The sequence below is a fragment of the Alternaria incomplexa genome, assembly GCF_024043165.1.
Source record: "Alternaria incomplexa strain BMP 0042 chromosome Unknown scaffold_2, whole genome shotgun sequence".
NCBI classification, from domain to species: Eukaryota; Fungi; Ascomycota; class Dothideomycetes; order Pleosporales; family Pleosporaceae; genus Alternaria; species Alternaria incomplexa.
In genome coordinates, this window is record NW_026249851.1 from 61053 (window position 1) to 76671 (window position 15619).

General features: G+C 53.1%; 5 protein-coding genes across 5 annotated transcripts; 3 read left to right on the plus strand and 2 right to left on the minus strand.

Moving 5' to 3' along the window:
• Window positions 1-1045: 1045 nt before the first annotated feature.
• Window positions 1046-2251, plus strand: J4E90_001485 (uncharacterized protein; the record flags this gene model as incomplete). Its single annotated transcript, XM_051431073.1, has 2 exons — window positions 1046-1432; window positions 1487-2251. The coding sequence occupies 2 exons, from the start codon at window positions 1046-1048 to the stop codon at window positions 2249-2251; spliced, it is 1152 nt and encodes a 383-aa protein (XP_051294207.1).
• Window positions 2252-4366: 2115 nt separating this feature from the next.
• Window positions 4367-5860, minus strand: J4E90_001486 (uncharacterized protein; the record flags this gene model as incomplete). The annotated part of the gene is made up of 3 exons (XM_051431074.1): window positions 4367-4905; window positions 4956-5621; window positions 5668-5860. The coding sequence occupies 3 exons, from the start codon at window positions 5858-5860 to the stop codon at window positions 4367-4369; spliced, it is 1398 nt and encodes a 465-aa protein (XP_051294208.1).
• A 1029-nt stretch (window positions 5861-6889) lies between these two features.
• On the plus strand, window positions 6890-7849 carry J4E90_001487 (uncharacterized protein; the record flags this gene model as incomplete). Its single annotated transcript, XM_051431075.1, has 1 exon — window positions 6890-7849. The coding sequence occupies one exon, from the start codon at window positions 6890-6892 to the stop codon at window positions 7847-7849; it is 960 nt and encodes a 319-aa protein (XP_051294209.1).
• An 805-nt stretch (window positions 7850-8654) lies between these two features.
• On the minus strand, window positions 8655-11510 carry J4E90_001488 (uncharacterized protein; the record flags this gene model as incomplete). Its single annotated transcript, XM_051431076.1, has 4 exons — window positions 8655-10698; window positions 10750-10837; window positions 10884-11427; window positions 11481-11510. 4 exons carry the CDS (start codon window positions 11508-11510, stop codon window positions 8655-8657), a joined length of 2706 nt encoding a protein of 901 aa, XP_051294210.1.
• A 1986-nt stretch (window positions 11511-13496) lies between these two features.
• Window positions 13497-14030, plus strand: J4E90_001489 (uncharacterized protein; the record flags this gene model as incomplete). Its single annotated transcript, XM_051431077.1, has 1 exon — window positions 13497-14030. One exon carries the CDS (start codon window positions 13497-13499, stop codon window positions 14028-14030), a length of 534 nt encoding a protein of 177 aa, XP_051294211.1.
• Window positions 14031-15619: the final 1589 nt, after the last annotated feature.

Sequence of the window (15619 nt, forward strand, 5' to 3'; positions counted from 1 at the left end):
CCCGTTTGCAGTTAGTGGAGACCGCTCCGCGCCGGAGGATACTTTGGAAATCAGCCACTGGACTGGGAAAATCTGCGCACGGTGCGAAGCGATCATGATGGAAGACGTTTCCGTTTGTGGGTTCATCGGATAGGCGAGGTCGTTGGTACCCGCATTGCGATCGTGTTCACGGGGTAGCAATCACAAAGCTGGGCCGCAAGGCGAACAGCACTCTCCTCGATAAGTCGTAGATCCTCTGCATGTTGAGAATGGAAATTGTGATGAACGCGCATGGCGGCCTCAGCCCCCCCATAACCCACAGACTGCCAAAGGGATGAAGATCTGGAGAATTAACGTTTTCCATGACATCATTCCTGCTAGCTCAAGTCCCTTGCGCCCGCATACAGTCTAGCGCTCGCTTCTAGCCGGCGATCTGAACTCCCCCTCCCCTCCGCCAGATCTACAGCATCACGAACGCGCAGCCATTCACACTGCAGGGGCCGCCGCATCATGCACCGATGCCCCCTCCGCGGGCTGCCCCCCAAAATCCATGGATCGGGGATAAGGGTTTCATGCAGGGATTACTGATTACCGACCTGCGTGGCTTGAACGTGCTGAACACCGTGATCGTGGCCCTCGCGCAGTATCGCAAAGATGTGAGACGGTACGTGCTGCGTTATTGGAACGCCCCGTAACGCCATCAAACGCCATCACGGGTGAACCGTCAGTCTCACTTGTTAACCCAAGTACGGCCCCCAGGCTACGTCAGTACGCCCCCGCCCGAGCGCCGCACGACTATTATGGCGTCGGGGCTTGTAGAAAGGACGTCAATGTCTGTTAGGAAAGGCTGGGTGGTTCTTAGTGAGTTTTCGATTTAACTCTCAGCGCCGGCGGGCTACACAACCTTGGTTTTCTCTTGATCCAGTTCTTCTCTTCTCTGTCTTGTCAGCCTTTTGGGCATCCTTTTTTTGTCTTTGCGTAGCGTATAGCTCGCTGTTTTGGTATACCAGTACTACTTACTTACTATCTGAGTCTGTCACCTTGTTCAACAGTCTAGGCTGTCGAAATGGCAGTACTCAAGAACATCTTACCGTTGCACAAGAAGGAATCGGTTTCGCGGCTTCAGGGCACTCCTCACAGCAATGCCCATCATCACCACCGTCCTCAGAAGGCAAAGAGCTTTATGCCTAACAAATGGCGCAATGAGCTCGTTGCCGCTGCAGCAGAGTTTGCTGGCACGTTCATGTTCTTGTTCTTTGCGTTCGGAGGAACGAGTGTAGCCAACACTGCGGCGACATACAGCAACCGAGTTACCTCTGGACAGGACAACAACAGTATTACACAGGCGCCAGATACGAGCGTGCTGCTGTACATCAGTCTGATCTTCGGCTTCAGTTTGATGGTGAACGTCTGGGTATTCTTCAGAGTGAGCGGAGGACTATTTAACCCTGCCGTAAGCCAGCCTGCTAGAACCAACTCGTGTGAACGACACTGACAACACCCACAGGTAACACTCGGCCTCTGGCTCATCGGCGCCGTCCCAACAATCCGAGCATGCCTCTGCTTCGTCTCCCAGATGCTCGCGGGCATGGCCGCCGCGGGCGTAATCCAAGCCATCATCCCAGGCCCCCTCAACGTCTCCACCACCCTCGGCGCAGGCGTCTCCGCCGCCCGCGGCGTCTTCCTCGAAATGTTTCTTACCTCTCTCCTCGTCTTCACCATCTTCATGCTCGCAGCCGAGAAGCACAAAGCCACCTTCCTGGCCCCGATCGGCATCGGCCTAGCCCTTTTCGTCGCAGAAATGGTCGGCGTGTTCTTCACGGGTGGCAGCTTGAACCCTGCGAGGAGTTTCGGGCCCTGCGTTGCTACGCACAACTTCCCGGGGTATCATTACATTTACTGGTTTGGGCCGCTGATGGGTACGCTGCTGGCGTTTGGCATGTATCGTATTGTTAAGCTGGTGGAGTATGAGACTGTCAACCCTGGTCAGGACTTTGACGATCATGAGGCTGCGTTGTTTAACCCGCCTGAGGACCCGGAGCATGCTGGGCAGGTCGAAAGGCCGAACGTTGCGGCTCATGCTATGGCGGATGCGATTCGCAGGACTAATTCTGGTCTCAATGAGAATGGCCAGTTTGGCATCGACTCGATGCTGGAGAGCAAGGACGACGAGAAGTCCACACCACCACGGTCTCCGCAGAAGGAACAAGAGTTGTTAGAAAGAACGGGTCATGCACCAGCTGCCAACGGCGAACGCCATGAGTGTTGTTAGCACTCGTCTCTTACCTGACAGACAGTGTGTCCGTCGTGGTAGCAATATGTTTCCATCTCCATTCTAGCGTTTATAGCGGGTGCGAGTCCTCATTTACAATCAATAGCGAATCTCCATTTTTTACCCTTATGCTGCGCATAAGCACAACTTCATCTCTCCGCCTTGCATGATGCCGCGCCGTGCTTCTCCTAATCTGGCTTCGGTCTTGTATACGAGGAACCAGGCTAGACAGTGTGCGATTAGGATTGCGAAAAGCAGGATGAAGAGGAGGAAGGCTAGGATGGCGATGCATGTCCAGAGGGCGGACATGGCGCTCGGTTTGCGCTTGCTTTTCCTGTGTTGGGGTGGGTGGTCTGAAGGGGTGTCGTAGGTAACGTCCTGTGGGGAGCGAGTAGACGTGTGTGTCGGTCGGGGAGTGGTCTCGCGATTCGGTCCGGGTATCTCGTTGTTTGGCGCTTGGTCGTACATATACCCGCCCTCCCCACCCGGAGGAAACAATCGAATCGCAACACCCTTCGCTTCCATCCCCCTCCCCGTCTTCTTCGGCGGCGTACTCGGGACATCAAACCCCTCACTCCCCATTCCCACTCTCATTCCCATCCCGAATCCCCTCCGTCCTATCCCCATCCTCACCGGCGGATCCCAAGGTTTCCTCCCCGTCTCCCTCCCATCCGCCCTCCCCTTCCCCTTCCCGCTCCCCTCCACTTTCAATACCTTCGTCGACTGTCGATGGATCTCCTCTGACCCCGTTCCCGTCTCCCCTCCCTCGTCCTCCTGTCCCTCCTCTGATCTGGCTCCACTATCCGCACCGTCCGTCGCTTGCCCTCCCCCTTGTTGTTCTTGACTTCGCGGCGTTGAGGCTGGCCTTCGCGGTCGTAGGCGCCGTCGTAGGGATGGTGGCCGTTGGTGTAGCGGGGATCGGTTTTCTGCAAGGATGTCTGAGCGCGGAAGGAGGAAGTGGGGGAGATGGAGGTGGAGTTGGGGGAATAGGCGGGGGAGTTGTACCGAGAGGATTGGGAGACAGATTGCTAGGAGGCAGGCTAGGAAGAGGATGCTCATTGCTACCAAAACTGGGGGCGGCGCGGGTGGTAGGATGGTGTGACACTGGTGTGTGTGTGGGCGCGTGTAGGTGTGTGGTACGTTGTGTAGGCAGTTATCGTGAGGAGGTGTAGTGTAGATTGCTTAGGTTTCGTGTAGTGATAACTCAGAGGGCGTCGGTGTGAGAGAGATATGTCGATCGATATGGTTCGAGGTGAGGTGGCATATTCCACAAGTGAAGTTCGTGACGTCCTTGCCCTCAAGACGGAGCCACGCGTTGTGGTGGCTCGCGACTGCCATATCGCAGCCTCGATGCGTCTGGCATTCTTTCCCAAAAACTCGAGCTTCCTTACGCGCGTCTCAGCTCTCCAACTCACCCCAGTCTCTCTCATCTTGCCATCCAAAACTCTTGCATACTCGCGTAGAACCCGATATACGTATATCAGCACGACCTCGGGTCCCAGCACGTTCCCAATTCGTATCAGTAGCCTTCCGTGCCATGTCAACATAATCATCGTCTTCGTGCTTAGCTGCTTAGCTATCGCTTCATGCGCGTGTTCATGATCAAGAGGCTCGTTTCCGCCCTGTAAACCACGTTAGGCAACCACTGATCGTGACCCCTTCTCGTCTTCCACGTGGCACGCACTACATTCTCCCCAGGTCGGAATGAGCATGTCCACCGCGACTCAGCAAAGCGAGGATCAGAGACGTCTGGAATGCAGGTATGTAGGTGTCCTGGACTGTGTCTGCGCATGCGGCCGGGTAAATGCCATGGGAAGTCGGAAGTGTTTCATGTGCGTTGCGATGGGCAGGTGGGAGAGCTGAGGGAATGCCATTGTGCCGGTCGTGCGAGGGAAGTGTTTGGTTAAACCGAGGTAGAGTGTAGGGTACAGTATTTTAGCTGGAGGGCATTGGGTGCGATGAGAGGTCGTTGTGTTGTTTTTGGCGGAGTGCCGCATCTCGATCACGCGACTGTGAAAGGGATGTAATACTGGCAAGGGTATACGAAGTAGTACAATATTAGTCTACCACACCGACTTCCATAACTCTAATTACGGCGCTCTTGAAGGATGAGTCCTAGTCTTCCATCTTGTCATCGTCCGCTTCATCGTATTCGACCTCCGCTGTATCACCCTCTTCGTAGCCACCACCTTCACCGTCTTCATCTTCACTGTCCGACCCCGAGCCTTCGCTCTCGCCCTCACTCCCTGGATCAAAGTCATCATCCTCTTCCTCGTCATCCTCCTGATCCTGCAACTCCCTTTCTGCCTTCTGCAGTTCGCTCTCCTCTTCCTCACCACCAGCCTCTTCGACCGCAGCGCCGTTCTCCTTCTTGCCACCCACCTTGTTGACATTGAGCTTCTTTGCGCGTCGATCCGCAGCCAGACTGGCATCTTGCAGACCGTGTTTCTGGACGTATTCGTTTATGCCGGCAAAGTCTGCTTGGTCGAGCATGCTGAATTCGATGTCGCCGGAGTTGGGCGTGGTAAAGACGACGTTGAAGGTGTTGCGCAGCACATTGGTGTAGGATATGCTTTCTATAGAGGCGAAGTCGAAGAAGGCGAGGGGCTTCTTGAAGCCGTAGAGGATGCCTACGGAGGTAAAGAAGAGGTAGCCTGGAGTGTGTTAGCAGGAGCTTTGCGCCGTGAGTTCAGGTATAACCTACCCTCTTTGCTCCCTCTGTGCGCCTTGACGTGGTATGCCTTCTCGCCCTTCCTGTGACTTTCTGGTACTGCGCTCGCAAACTCATCAGCGTCGGGGAAGATGACCTCCTTTCCGGTGCCTGCTTGTATTAAGCAATGGTGTATCGCCTCAGCCATGGGTGCTGGCCCTGGGTCTTCGCCTTCAACGATGTTCTTCCCTGTCGCCTCCTCGAAGGTCCATACAATTGGTTCAGGCGGTGAGCCCTTCATTTCCTCTGGCACAGGCGCCACTCCATCGCCGTGCACTGGTATAATGACGAAATGATGTTGTTTCTTCGCCTTCTCGGGTATGGGCAGGCAGAAGACCTGGTCGACGTCCTTCCACGCGATGGCAAATTCGACATTGCCGTTTGCGCCAATGGCTCTTATGCCGCCATCCTTCTTGTCCAGTAGCTCGAGGGTGAACTTCTTTCGCTGTGGTATCGAGAAGCTGACCGCTGGGTATGTCTTGAATGCTTTCGTTGAATCGCTCGTGAGGCTGCCTCCTGTTTTTGATGCGCCGTTCTGTGGGGCAACGCTCTCTTCGATCTTGCGCTTCTTTGTCGCTGGCTCAGCGGCGGGTTGCGAGGCTTGATTGAGGATGTATGTCGAAATGTCGCGGAAAAGAGTACTTTGGGTAGGGTTTTGGTCTTGGGCATGTTAGCATAAGTCAACTTTAGGAATGGTGTCGCATACCAATCGCGGCGTGTACGCGCTTGCGCAGCTCATGATTGCTAGCGAAAGCGACATCAATTTCCTGTGGATGGGGAACGGGCGTCGGTGCTGCTGCCGGCGCAGGTGCAGGTGCAGGCGCAGGTGCGGGTGCTGCAGGTGCTTGTACGGGTACAATGGGTGCCGATGGCTTGTTATTGAGCGCTGTAAAGGCCATGGTGGGTTATAGAGGGGAATTGTTGTTGTTGGTTGAAATGTCTCGTGGACGCGTCGACGGCTGATCGCGACTCCTCGACATTTAGCGCCCAGGGTCTGACATCACCGCCGCTCGCCATCCTTCACCACTGCCACCTCACTCTTCTCTTCACCTCCCACATCTACGGCTGACTCCCCACTCTGCTTTCACATGCTGTACGCGCAGCGCAACATGCACAATGCACAATATACCGATGTCTAGCAACATCAAGAGTCTGCTCGCCACAGCGTCGCCCTCGACTGAAACTCTCCATAGACCCTCTCACTATAGCCTACAGTTTGTACCGTCTCATCTGCCTGACGATTACTGAACTCGTGGACAATAATAGATACAGGACGCGTCTTCTCGATGCAAATCGTTATGCGGAGGATCGACACAGCGTGCTGGGTATTCCATGCGTGTTCCATGCGACCCATGGACAGATCAACCTCTATCGACTTTGATATATTGTCAACACCCGCTTCAATCGCCATGTAAACTACGCGAATACCCAAGCGATATCTCTAACACATAATAGCCGGTATTATTGCGACGTGCGAGAACCATCATCGGTGCAGTGGGTGGGGCGTGCCCGTTGCGCATCTCACACACTTCCCGTCGCGGCACATCATGACGACCAATACACGATGAACCGACCGTTTGACACCTGTCAGTTGCATTGCGATTCATCTACAACAGGCCGGAAATGTACTGGACCGTTCAAGCGAATCCTTGACAGCTGCCACGAAGCAGCCCTATGCCGGTAGGATAGCATTGACAGGCTGATATTCTCTCAGCAGACATCATAATCATAGGTAAGAGTAGATGCGGTACGGGCGACTATTCAAGCATGCGTCTCTTGGGACCAATGTCTCGGCGGTGAGCAGATGTTATGTTAATCTTCTGTCTCCTTGACATCAGTCAATCGACGCCTAATACTCTCGCTCGTAGCATACTTACCTTTCTCCACTTCGTCCTTCCGTGAAGGGTCGAAACGTGTTTACTGCGAAGATGACAAAAGTCAAATTCACCCTCCCACCGACAGCCGAGAAGGTCACCTCGCTATTTCACACCAAGCAGGTCAAGGAAGACGACCCACCAGTCTTCAACCAGCCGCTCAATACCAGCTCATGTCCTCACCACCGTATAGCGAGGCTGCTGTACAGCGTCTCCCTCTCAGTACTACTCATCATCGCGGTCCCGGTCATTGCCCTCAAGGCATTAACTTACAGCTTCGTCGAGGACAATCGTATGACAGGCTTTGAATTCCAGACAACAAGAAGAAATGGCGACCCCGGCGAAGCCATCATCATGGCCGCTCTACCACGGATGCTATACGCAGTACCAGCAAAACTAGCCATTATCGCTGGCACCGTCAGCATATGTCTCGCAGCCGCACATCTTGGATTCGTCGCAACAGATTGGAAAAAGGGCAACAGGGTACGTCTAATCCCACAGAAGACGAAATACCACATCCAACTAATGCCTCCCCAGACGCAATCATACGCCTTCCGTCGCAACATAATGTTCCTCCACATCACCAACGCCATCCTCGTCCTCTTCGCCCTCGTCTCCATCTACGTAACCCACAAAAACACCTCCCACTTCCGCGAAGGCTTCGTCAACTTCCGCGCCTCGCGCATGAACGACACTACCTCCACCTCCACCTCCACCCAACAATCCCCGGCCTTCTTCCGCTACAACTTCGGTACCTTTGATCTCGAAACCTGGGCTTGTGAGCTCGCGGGTGTTGAAGGTGCGGGTATGGTGAGGGAAGACTATGGCATGCAATGTGGGATTGAGATCGCTGGAAGGGCGGTCATGATTCCTTTTGTGGTTGTTGCTTGGGGGGTTGCGGCGATTGGGCTTTGGGGGTTTGTGGGCGGTGGGCGGAGGGGGCCCGATGGGGAGAGGATGAAGACTGATGAGGTGGGGTTGGAGATGGGGAAGATGAATGCTACGGACGACTGATCGTCGTTCAATTCGCTCTTACGACTGAGGGTATGGCGGCGTCTGGTTAATCTCGGCATTTCTGGCGTTTGGTGGTTTCATCGTATCCTTTGGTAATGTTTTTCCTCCTCATTTCCTTACCTCGCGCATACACGACAGCGATGATACCCTCTACCTTTTTCCATTTGACTGTTCTTCGCATTCAACCCTTTTGCTGGTCAAAGGTCTCATCTCTTCTTCTTTTTCCGGTTGTTTGGATCAGACGTCGCCAAGTGCTGGGGCGTTTCATATTACTTCTATTGCATGGCATTGCATGGCATGGCATGGCATGGCATAATGATCAGTTTTATCTACACCATCACCTCATCTTATTGCTACCTCGCGCGGAACGCTTCCATCTCCCTGCACTGCGACGCTCTCACTCGGTCGCCTTCCAAAAATCACAGTGTGTACGGTCATCATGTTGTCAAAGCAAATTTAGGACAAACTCGATTGATATGGACGAGACATCAGTATCAAGAGTAAGTCAGCAAACACGCCCCAGACTCCGTCCCAGCCCAGTACTCCGGTCCAATCCCAGACTCCTACCCGCGCGAAAAGCATTGTACCCAAGCTCTCCCCATTAACAGAGAACCATGGAGTACCGATGAAAGAAGAACGCCGTAATCAAAACCCTCCGTTGACGTCAACCTACGAAAAACCCAAACAAGTCTGCAGCCTACATCAACCTGAAAACGTGCAAAGCAGGCGACCCAACGTTGATGTAGACTCCCGGCCTGTTCAGCAGCCGTCAACCCCGAGCTCCACCCGCCGCACCCGCAAGATCTCAGTCCATACCCCCCGCCCCATACGTAGCGATCGAAGCGTAGCTACCCGTCAGAAACATCGCCGTCTCCGTAGGCGTCCCCAGACTCGGCATCTCAACAGATATTTCTCGCGCGTCGACCCACACATCACTCGTGGCGACAACGTTGGTCACCACATTGCCAGTCCCACTTGCAGCCGCACTTCCACCTCCGGCTCCAGTGGGTGTAGCAGCCAAAGGACTCAACGGATTGGCTGTCTGGCTCATGCGGCCCTTGATCGTGGTGGTTCTCGTGGCGACAGGTCCTGGGAAACAATGGATGCCGTGTTGGCCGTTCTTGCCGTTTCCGCCGCACACACATGATTGTCGTTTGTCGTGCATCTTGAGCCATGCTTTGAAGGCTTTCATGGCTTCGTTGTCGGGCTTCTTCTTGTCTTGGCTGTCGGGGGAGGTGCCGTTGTTTGGAACGCCGTTGTCGCCGGGAGTTGTGCCGTCGTTTTGGGTCTTGTCGTTACCTGGGGTTGTGCCGTTGCCTTTGGGGTCCTCCTGGATGAAGTCCTCGTACTCGTCGTCGTCTGGACCGACCTCTTCTCGATCCCATTCCGCGTCCTCCTGAGCCTTGGCTTCTTCATCATCTTCATCATCATCGATGAAATCGCATATGTCATGGGCAGATTGCTCAATGCACTTGTTGTCGCCGGGATCACAGCCGTGCTCGCCGTTTCGGACAGAGGAGTCGATGGTGTAGTTGAAGTGTGACTCCTGGATCTCGTAGACGACATCCACGATGCAGTACGGCCCGTTGCATGCGCCTTGCGACGTTATGTTCTTGGGCGTATTCTTCGGATAGCGTGTCTCCTCGTGAAGCAGTTGGGTGGTAACTTGCATGATGGGCTCTCGAGTGGGTGTCGGCGCTTGCGTTGGTTCGCAACCTGGCGGTACAGATGATGAGCTGGTCGAGTTCGATTTAGGCTGAGTAAGCTGTTTCGGTCCCAGCGGATGCGATTTGTGATGGTTAGGGTCGCAGCCGCCAAACCAGGCCTTCTTCATATGCTTCGGTGGTTTCTCCTCGTCGTCAACTTCTAGCAATGCCTTCCAGCTAGTGTCCATCCTTTCGCAGTCGTGGCACTTCTTGCCGAAGTTGTCAAAGTTGTACAAGCCGCTGTCTTTGATGAAGTGCTTGGTCGCTGCCATTGTCCAGTTGGTGGGTGCAGCCCACGACGCTGCGTATGTGGGGTTCATGGGGTCGCATTGGCAAGGCGCGTTCTGATTGTCCGTGCTGCCGGTGCTAGAGACGGCTTCGCCGAGCCAGCTGTAACATACTGCAATGTCGAAGCCGTCGGGGGCGTTTCCGTAGTCATCCAGATAGTCTACCTCGCCTGGAAAGTGAGTAGAGTTTGAGCCTGACGAACTCGTCATATTCGTGTCCGGTGGTCCCTGGCCATCCAGATTCACCGGTTCCGGCGCAGTCACATTCTGCATCTGATCGTTGTTGACTGATGGGCAAGATGCTGAACCTGTGGAGTTCATGTCATGTTCCTCCTTCTTACGGTTCGGCCAGTAGACCTCGTCTTTGAAAAGAGCAGATCGGACCACGTCGCTAGCGAAGAGGCCGTGGAAGCCTTCTTCACTGTTGAGATACTCCCATCCGGGTGGACTGCGCATCTTTTTGTCCTTGTAGTTCGTCATTGCGTACACCCAGTACGACCTGTCGGGGCGTTCTTCGAGGCAGATCTTGCTTTCGGCTGGTCCACGGTCGTCTTGGTCGCAGTCACCGCCGGGTTTAGCCCAGCTCGCGACGACATATACGCCTTCGGTTTTCCACAAAGCGCTTATGATGGTTGCGTAAGACTTCATTCCGATCACGAAGTCGACATAGGATCGGTAGTGGACGTTGGCGCCGTAGAAGAAATCCTTGGCGAAGAGTTCGACGATATCGTGGCCATTGCGACTTCTGTAGCCCGACGCGAGGATTGCCATTCCATCTCGGGCTTCTTCGACTGCGTTGCTGTCGATATCGGCGAGTGCTGCGCGTACGGCTTCCAGGGTTTTGTCACACCCTTTCCTTCTTGATGTTAGCACTTGCGTTGTCAAAGGTACAGCACGCGCAACTTACAAATCCTTCTTGTGGTCAATCTTTTTGACTACCTCTTTGGTCAAAGCTTGCGAACCTAGCCAGCCCCCACTGGTGATGGTCCACAACTCTGCTTAGTGTTAGTTCAATCTTTTGCGTTCGAAGCTCTAGCTTACTCTGAGCGTTCTCGATCGTTTTGGGCATGAGCAGACCATATGCCTCCCCAGGTGTACCATCGTCGTTCGGTTTCGGCGTCCTCCGACTTGCCCAATGTTTGAACCCCGACACTTTCGCGAATCCTTTTGGCAGCTTTTTGGCCGTCGATTCCAAAGTTCGCTGCCACCTCGAAGCCATTCTGTTGAACAAAGAGACTTTCTTTACCCAATTGGTGATTACGTCGGGTCTGTAGTTCGCCATATTGGCGGCTGTGGTGAATAGTTGAAAGACTGCCGTGATGATTCCGAACGCCAACTCCATAGCAGCTAGTGCCTTCTTCTTCTTCTCATCCTTCTTGACCGCGGCGTCTTGTTGTTCGTCTGCATATGTGAACCACCTCGTAAGGGCATCGATGTCTTCGAGAATGTGCCTGTAATGATCCTGGAGAGCTTCGCTGGTGATGTGAAAGGAATGGTCAAGACCAGAGACGAACTCGAAGAACAACATGACTGCTCGTTGTTCAACGGGAGTGTGCCTCGTGCTAATGTCCTTGCAGCTTGGAGACTGTTGATGACGTTAGAGTGAGCTAGAATGCAAGCTGGATGTGAACTACTTACTCTACACATGCCCATACCATCACAGAGCATGTTGCTTGGTGGTAGATTGGGAGCGTATCGCTTCGCCAAAAAGGCAGGGAAAGTGATCTCATCGCCCTCAAGTTTCCTTGCCCTTTGCATACGCTGATACTCCTTGAGACGTTTTCTCAAGAAGAATGCGTCCTCGTGCCGATGTTGTTGCCATAGGTGTTCGGTGATCCTGGGAAAGTTTGGGCAGTCGTTGCTCCAGTCGTAGGTACCCGGAACATCCGTGGTTTTACAATAGGGACTTCTGGCACATTCGTTGTCGAAATAATCTCCCTTCAATCCGATATCCTGTGTAGTTATGTTCGAAACGGGTTCCTTCCTTGTCTCATTCGAATAAGCAACGCTTGCGGATGCATTGACAACATCGAAGACGTGTAAGACGGCATGTGTCCATGCGAAGAGCCGCATGATGACAGCCTAGTGGGTGGATAGCAAGTCCAGAAAGAACGCGATCTGATAATAGAGCACAAATTGATCAGTGTAGAAAAGAATACAGTGAGTGTCTTCGGTTTCGCTCTTGTAAAGGATTAAGATTGGATGCTAACTTCCACCACCAAAAAGGCGCGCCAGCGTCCCACATGGCAACACTACGAATGAAGGGTATTCTTGATCTTGCGTAACAAGATACTACCACGATCTATCGCCATTGGGTGATCGTGTCCCCTTCTCAGACACGAATTCTTTCTGGGAAGTCTCGATGGCTGGAGTGAGCAAAATCATGACCGCTGAACATGAGGACGAAATCTACCCCGCAGGCATGTTGGTAACACTGATTACTGCAAGGCATGCAACAAATACGGGGTGCACAATCAACGAGGTAGCTAGATTGCCGCAATATGACAAGTACTTGCGCAATCTAGAACCACCGGTCTGTATCATTGCGCCCACTTTCTCGCCCTGCAGCCTGTTTGTCAAATTCCGAACCAATCGCTCACCCACGTCCTTCGTTCTGTGGTATCTATGATGGAGAGTCAAAGGGACAACTCTGATCCTCGGACATTGGGGACCCAAAGAGCTCAGACCCTTTTACACGGTCAAACTATCGTGGGTTTATTCCAACCTTTTTTTTAGCAACCCTTGAATGCGCGACCCACCACGACCGCAATAGTGAGAAGTACAGTAACTCAAGATGGCACTGTGATCTTACGATTGATGTGACTTCAAAAGGATATGAAATCAATCTTTTAGTCAATGTGCGAGTTCGCCGGCTGAACGTCTCGGTACTGTAACTGTCATAGCTGCTTCAAGCTGTCATGCCCCTGCTTTTGCGTTGACGTACTGCACCTTACTCTATCCAGGTCAACCTGTCATCCAAACGAAAACTGGGAGAATGATTCAATAAATGACAGGGGCGCAGATTTTCATCGACATCGGATAACAGACAAGGCCTCCTATCCGTGGATGATTACCATTACAATATCCAGGGTCAGACGTCTTTGGCCCCGGACCAAAAGAATTCAATCCCGTGCTTGACCTGAATGGCTGACGCACACGCCAGAAGGGTTATCAGTACTGCGATTCACCGGTTCAAACCGAGGTTTTCTTACGACTATGAGCAGTACATATCCGCTCTGCCCACGCACTCCGAGGGCTCGGGATCGGACTCTTGGGTATGGACAACAGCACGTATATAAACCGAGTCCAGTTGGACGATGAGTGATTATCGCAACTCACACTCCTGATTCGATCTTCTACCTACTCAACAATCTCAACACTCTCCACCATCTCCACTACCTCAACCCTTTCGACGGTCTCCACCGTCTTCATCGAAGTCTCAACAACACTACTTGCTTGTGACTTGCAATGATTCACTCTCGCTACCTTGCGGTGGCCTTCGGTAGCCTTGTTGCTACCGCTGCGCTGATCCCCACGAAGGCGTTCCAGGTATGTCTTACACGCTCACTATGTATTCGGGCCAATCTAATTGGAATTCTCCAGGAGCCCGCTATTGCAGATGTCTCCCCAGTCAAGACGGTCCGACGCTCCTCCATGGATGATGAAGAAACAGCCCTCGAAATCTTGGCCGGGAACACCTTCATGGTGACTGCTGTAGTGCCGCTCAAGGCCCAGGAACGGTTCAGCGAGTACCCCCTCCTCCAGAAGCTGTCAGAGTGCATCGCGACTAAGGGCAGTGACCCTACCCCTATCAACGGCCAATCCATGATTGGAGATACGCCACTTGAGGAGGTCAGGTTTTCACAGTGCAACATCGCTCTTTCTGACTGCGCCAAGACCGCTATGGTTGAGGCCGACGCAAGGTTGCTAGGATGGCCTGCTCCCGACAAAAACGAGAGACCTGTTCTCAGAACCCACTCGCTCAACCTCTGCACTGGTGTATGCCGTCGCTTGAACGCCTTGGACAACCGTGTAGTTTTCGAAAATGTTGGGATGACCAGAGAGCAACTGCGTACGCTCGGAACGGTTGCATACTGCAACGTCCCCCTCATCGAATGTCTTGAAGATTGTGTGGCGAAATATGACGCGATTATAACAGCGTGGGACATTAAAAACCCAGAGCTGTGAGCTCAGCTATGTGGCTGGCGTCGTTGGCGATATCTCGGCCTGGGAAGCTTTCTTGAGGTGAAAGAGGGCGGCTTTGAGATGGTTTGGTTGTACTTCTGCTCTTTCTCTATCTGATTTTACTTGTATTCATCACGTAGTTCTTGTTATCCGTAGTCAATATACCCCACGCTCATTAAAAACCAGCTTTGCCTTGCATACTTGATCCCTGTCGCGTACCTTGTGGTTACACCTCATTCGAGGAAAGCCTGAGCACCCTGGAGCCTACTTTAACGCTAGGTCGCTAGCTTTGTCTGTTTTCATGTTGATGTATGCTGCACGAGGGCGGATCTTCTACCTTAGCCTCAAAGCTACGTTGACATCAAGTACAATCGTCGACCCAAAAACACTGGTCCAGCTTTTTGATCTCATACGGATACGCCAAATACACTGCACAGATCGAAGTACCCGCCTTAACAAGGATTAATTACCATTACTTCATGTTGGAACCACCGTTATCGACTTACCAACCCACCAACGTACACACCCAAAGTCCCTCGCGAAACGACTTCACATTCGAGCGCGAGCCCACAAGATCACTTCATGTTGGCCAAAGACCATCTCAAGGAGGAACAAGAGTACCAGTATCGGCACATCAACACAGGCGAATGTGGAAGTAATGTTGACGTAGTTCGCAATGTCTTCTTTCCTGTCGCATGTTGGGTCGATCTCTAGGCTCTGGTATCTGATCCGCCGTCTCCACCACAGGTTCTAAGTCATGACCCGCGGCCCGCTGATTGTGACGTACCTGTTGCACCCCAATGAGCAACGGTTGAACTCCACCCCTCTTTCGACCGCCAGCATCAAGCCGCGACATGAAGGCTTGTGGTCGTTTTGCGACATAGCTTGGCGTCCCGACCACATCAGCGTATGAACAATCCGAACAGGCCTGGAGCCTACACCGACATTGTATCACCTACTTCGCATGTTTCCATACTGATGTAGGCCCCAGACCTGTTCAGGGTCATGCTTGTATGGCATGCGACTTTGCTTTTGCAGATCCGTCCTGCCATTCTTGGTTCAGGGGCGCCGTTTGCTTTTGCGGTCGCCTCCACTCTTCCCCTGTTGAACAACAATGCACCCCGCAATTTGACAAAAGACCAGCGAAGCTAGAAGTCTTTGAAACCGTACCTGCATTCCAAGATGGCTATGCGTGCTATCCGCCGCGGGAAGGGCTTGCTTGCCTCGAGTGGGCCCCCTGAGAGGATCATGGCGATCACCCGCATTGAGGTGTCGCATCCAGAACGCCTTCGTCCTGAATGTAGGGGCTGCTGCTGTTGTGCAGGGCTGACTAGGCGATGTGAGGGTCGCGCGGGGTCGAAATGTGATGAGCGGTCATGACGATGTGTTGAGCTGCGATGTCGGGCCGGCGGCTGACATTGGGATGCTATCAAATTCTCATGACTATAGAATGATGCAGATGCGAATCGCGACATCTTTGTACTTTCAGTCGAGGGCCTCTTGCAACGAATGCATAACTGGGTTTGTTGTGACGGGACAAGCAAGTGGCGAGGCGAAGACATGCCATTCACATGATGCGTAATTCTGAGCAC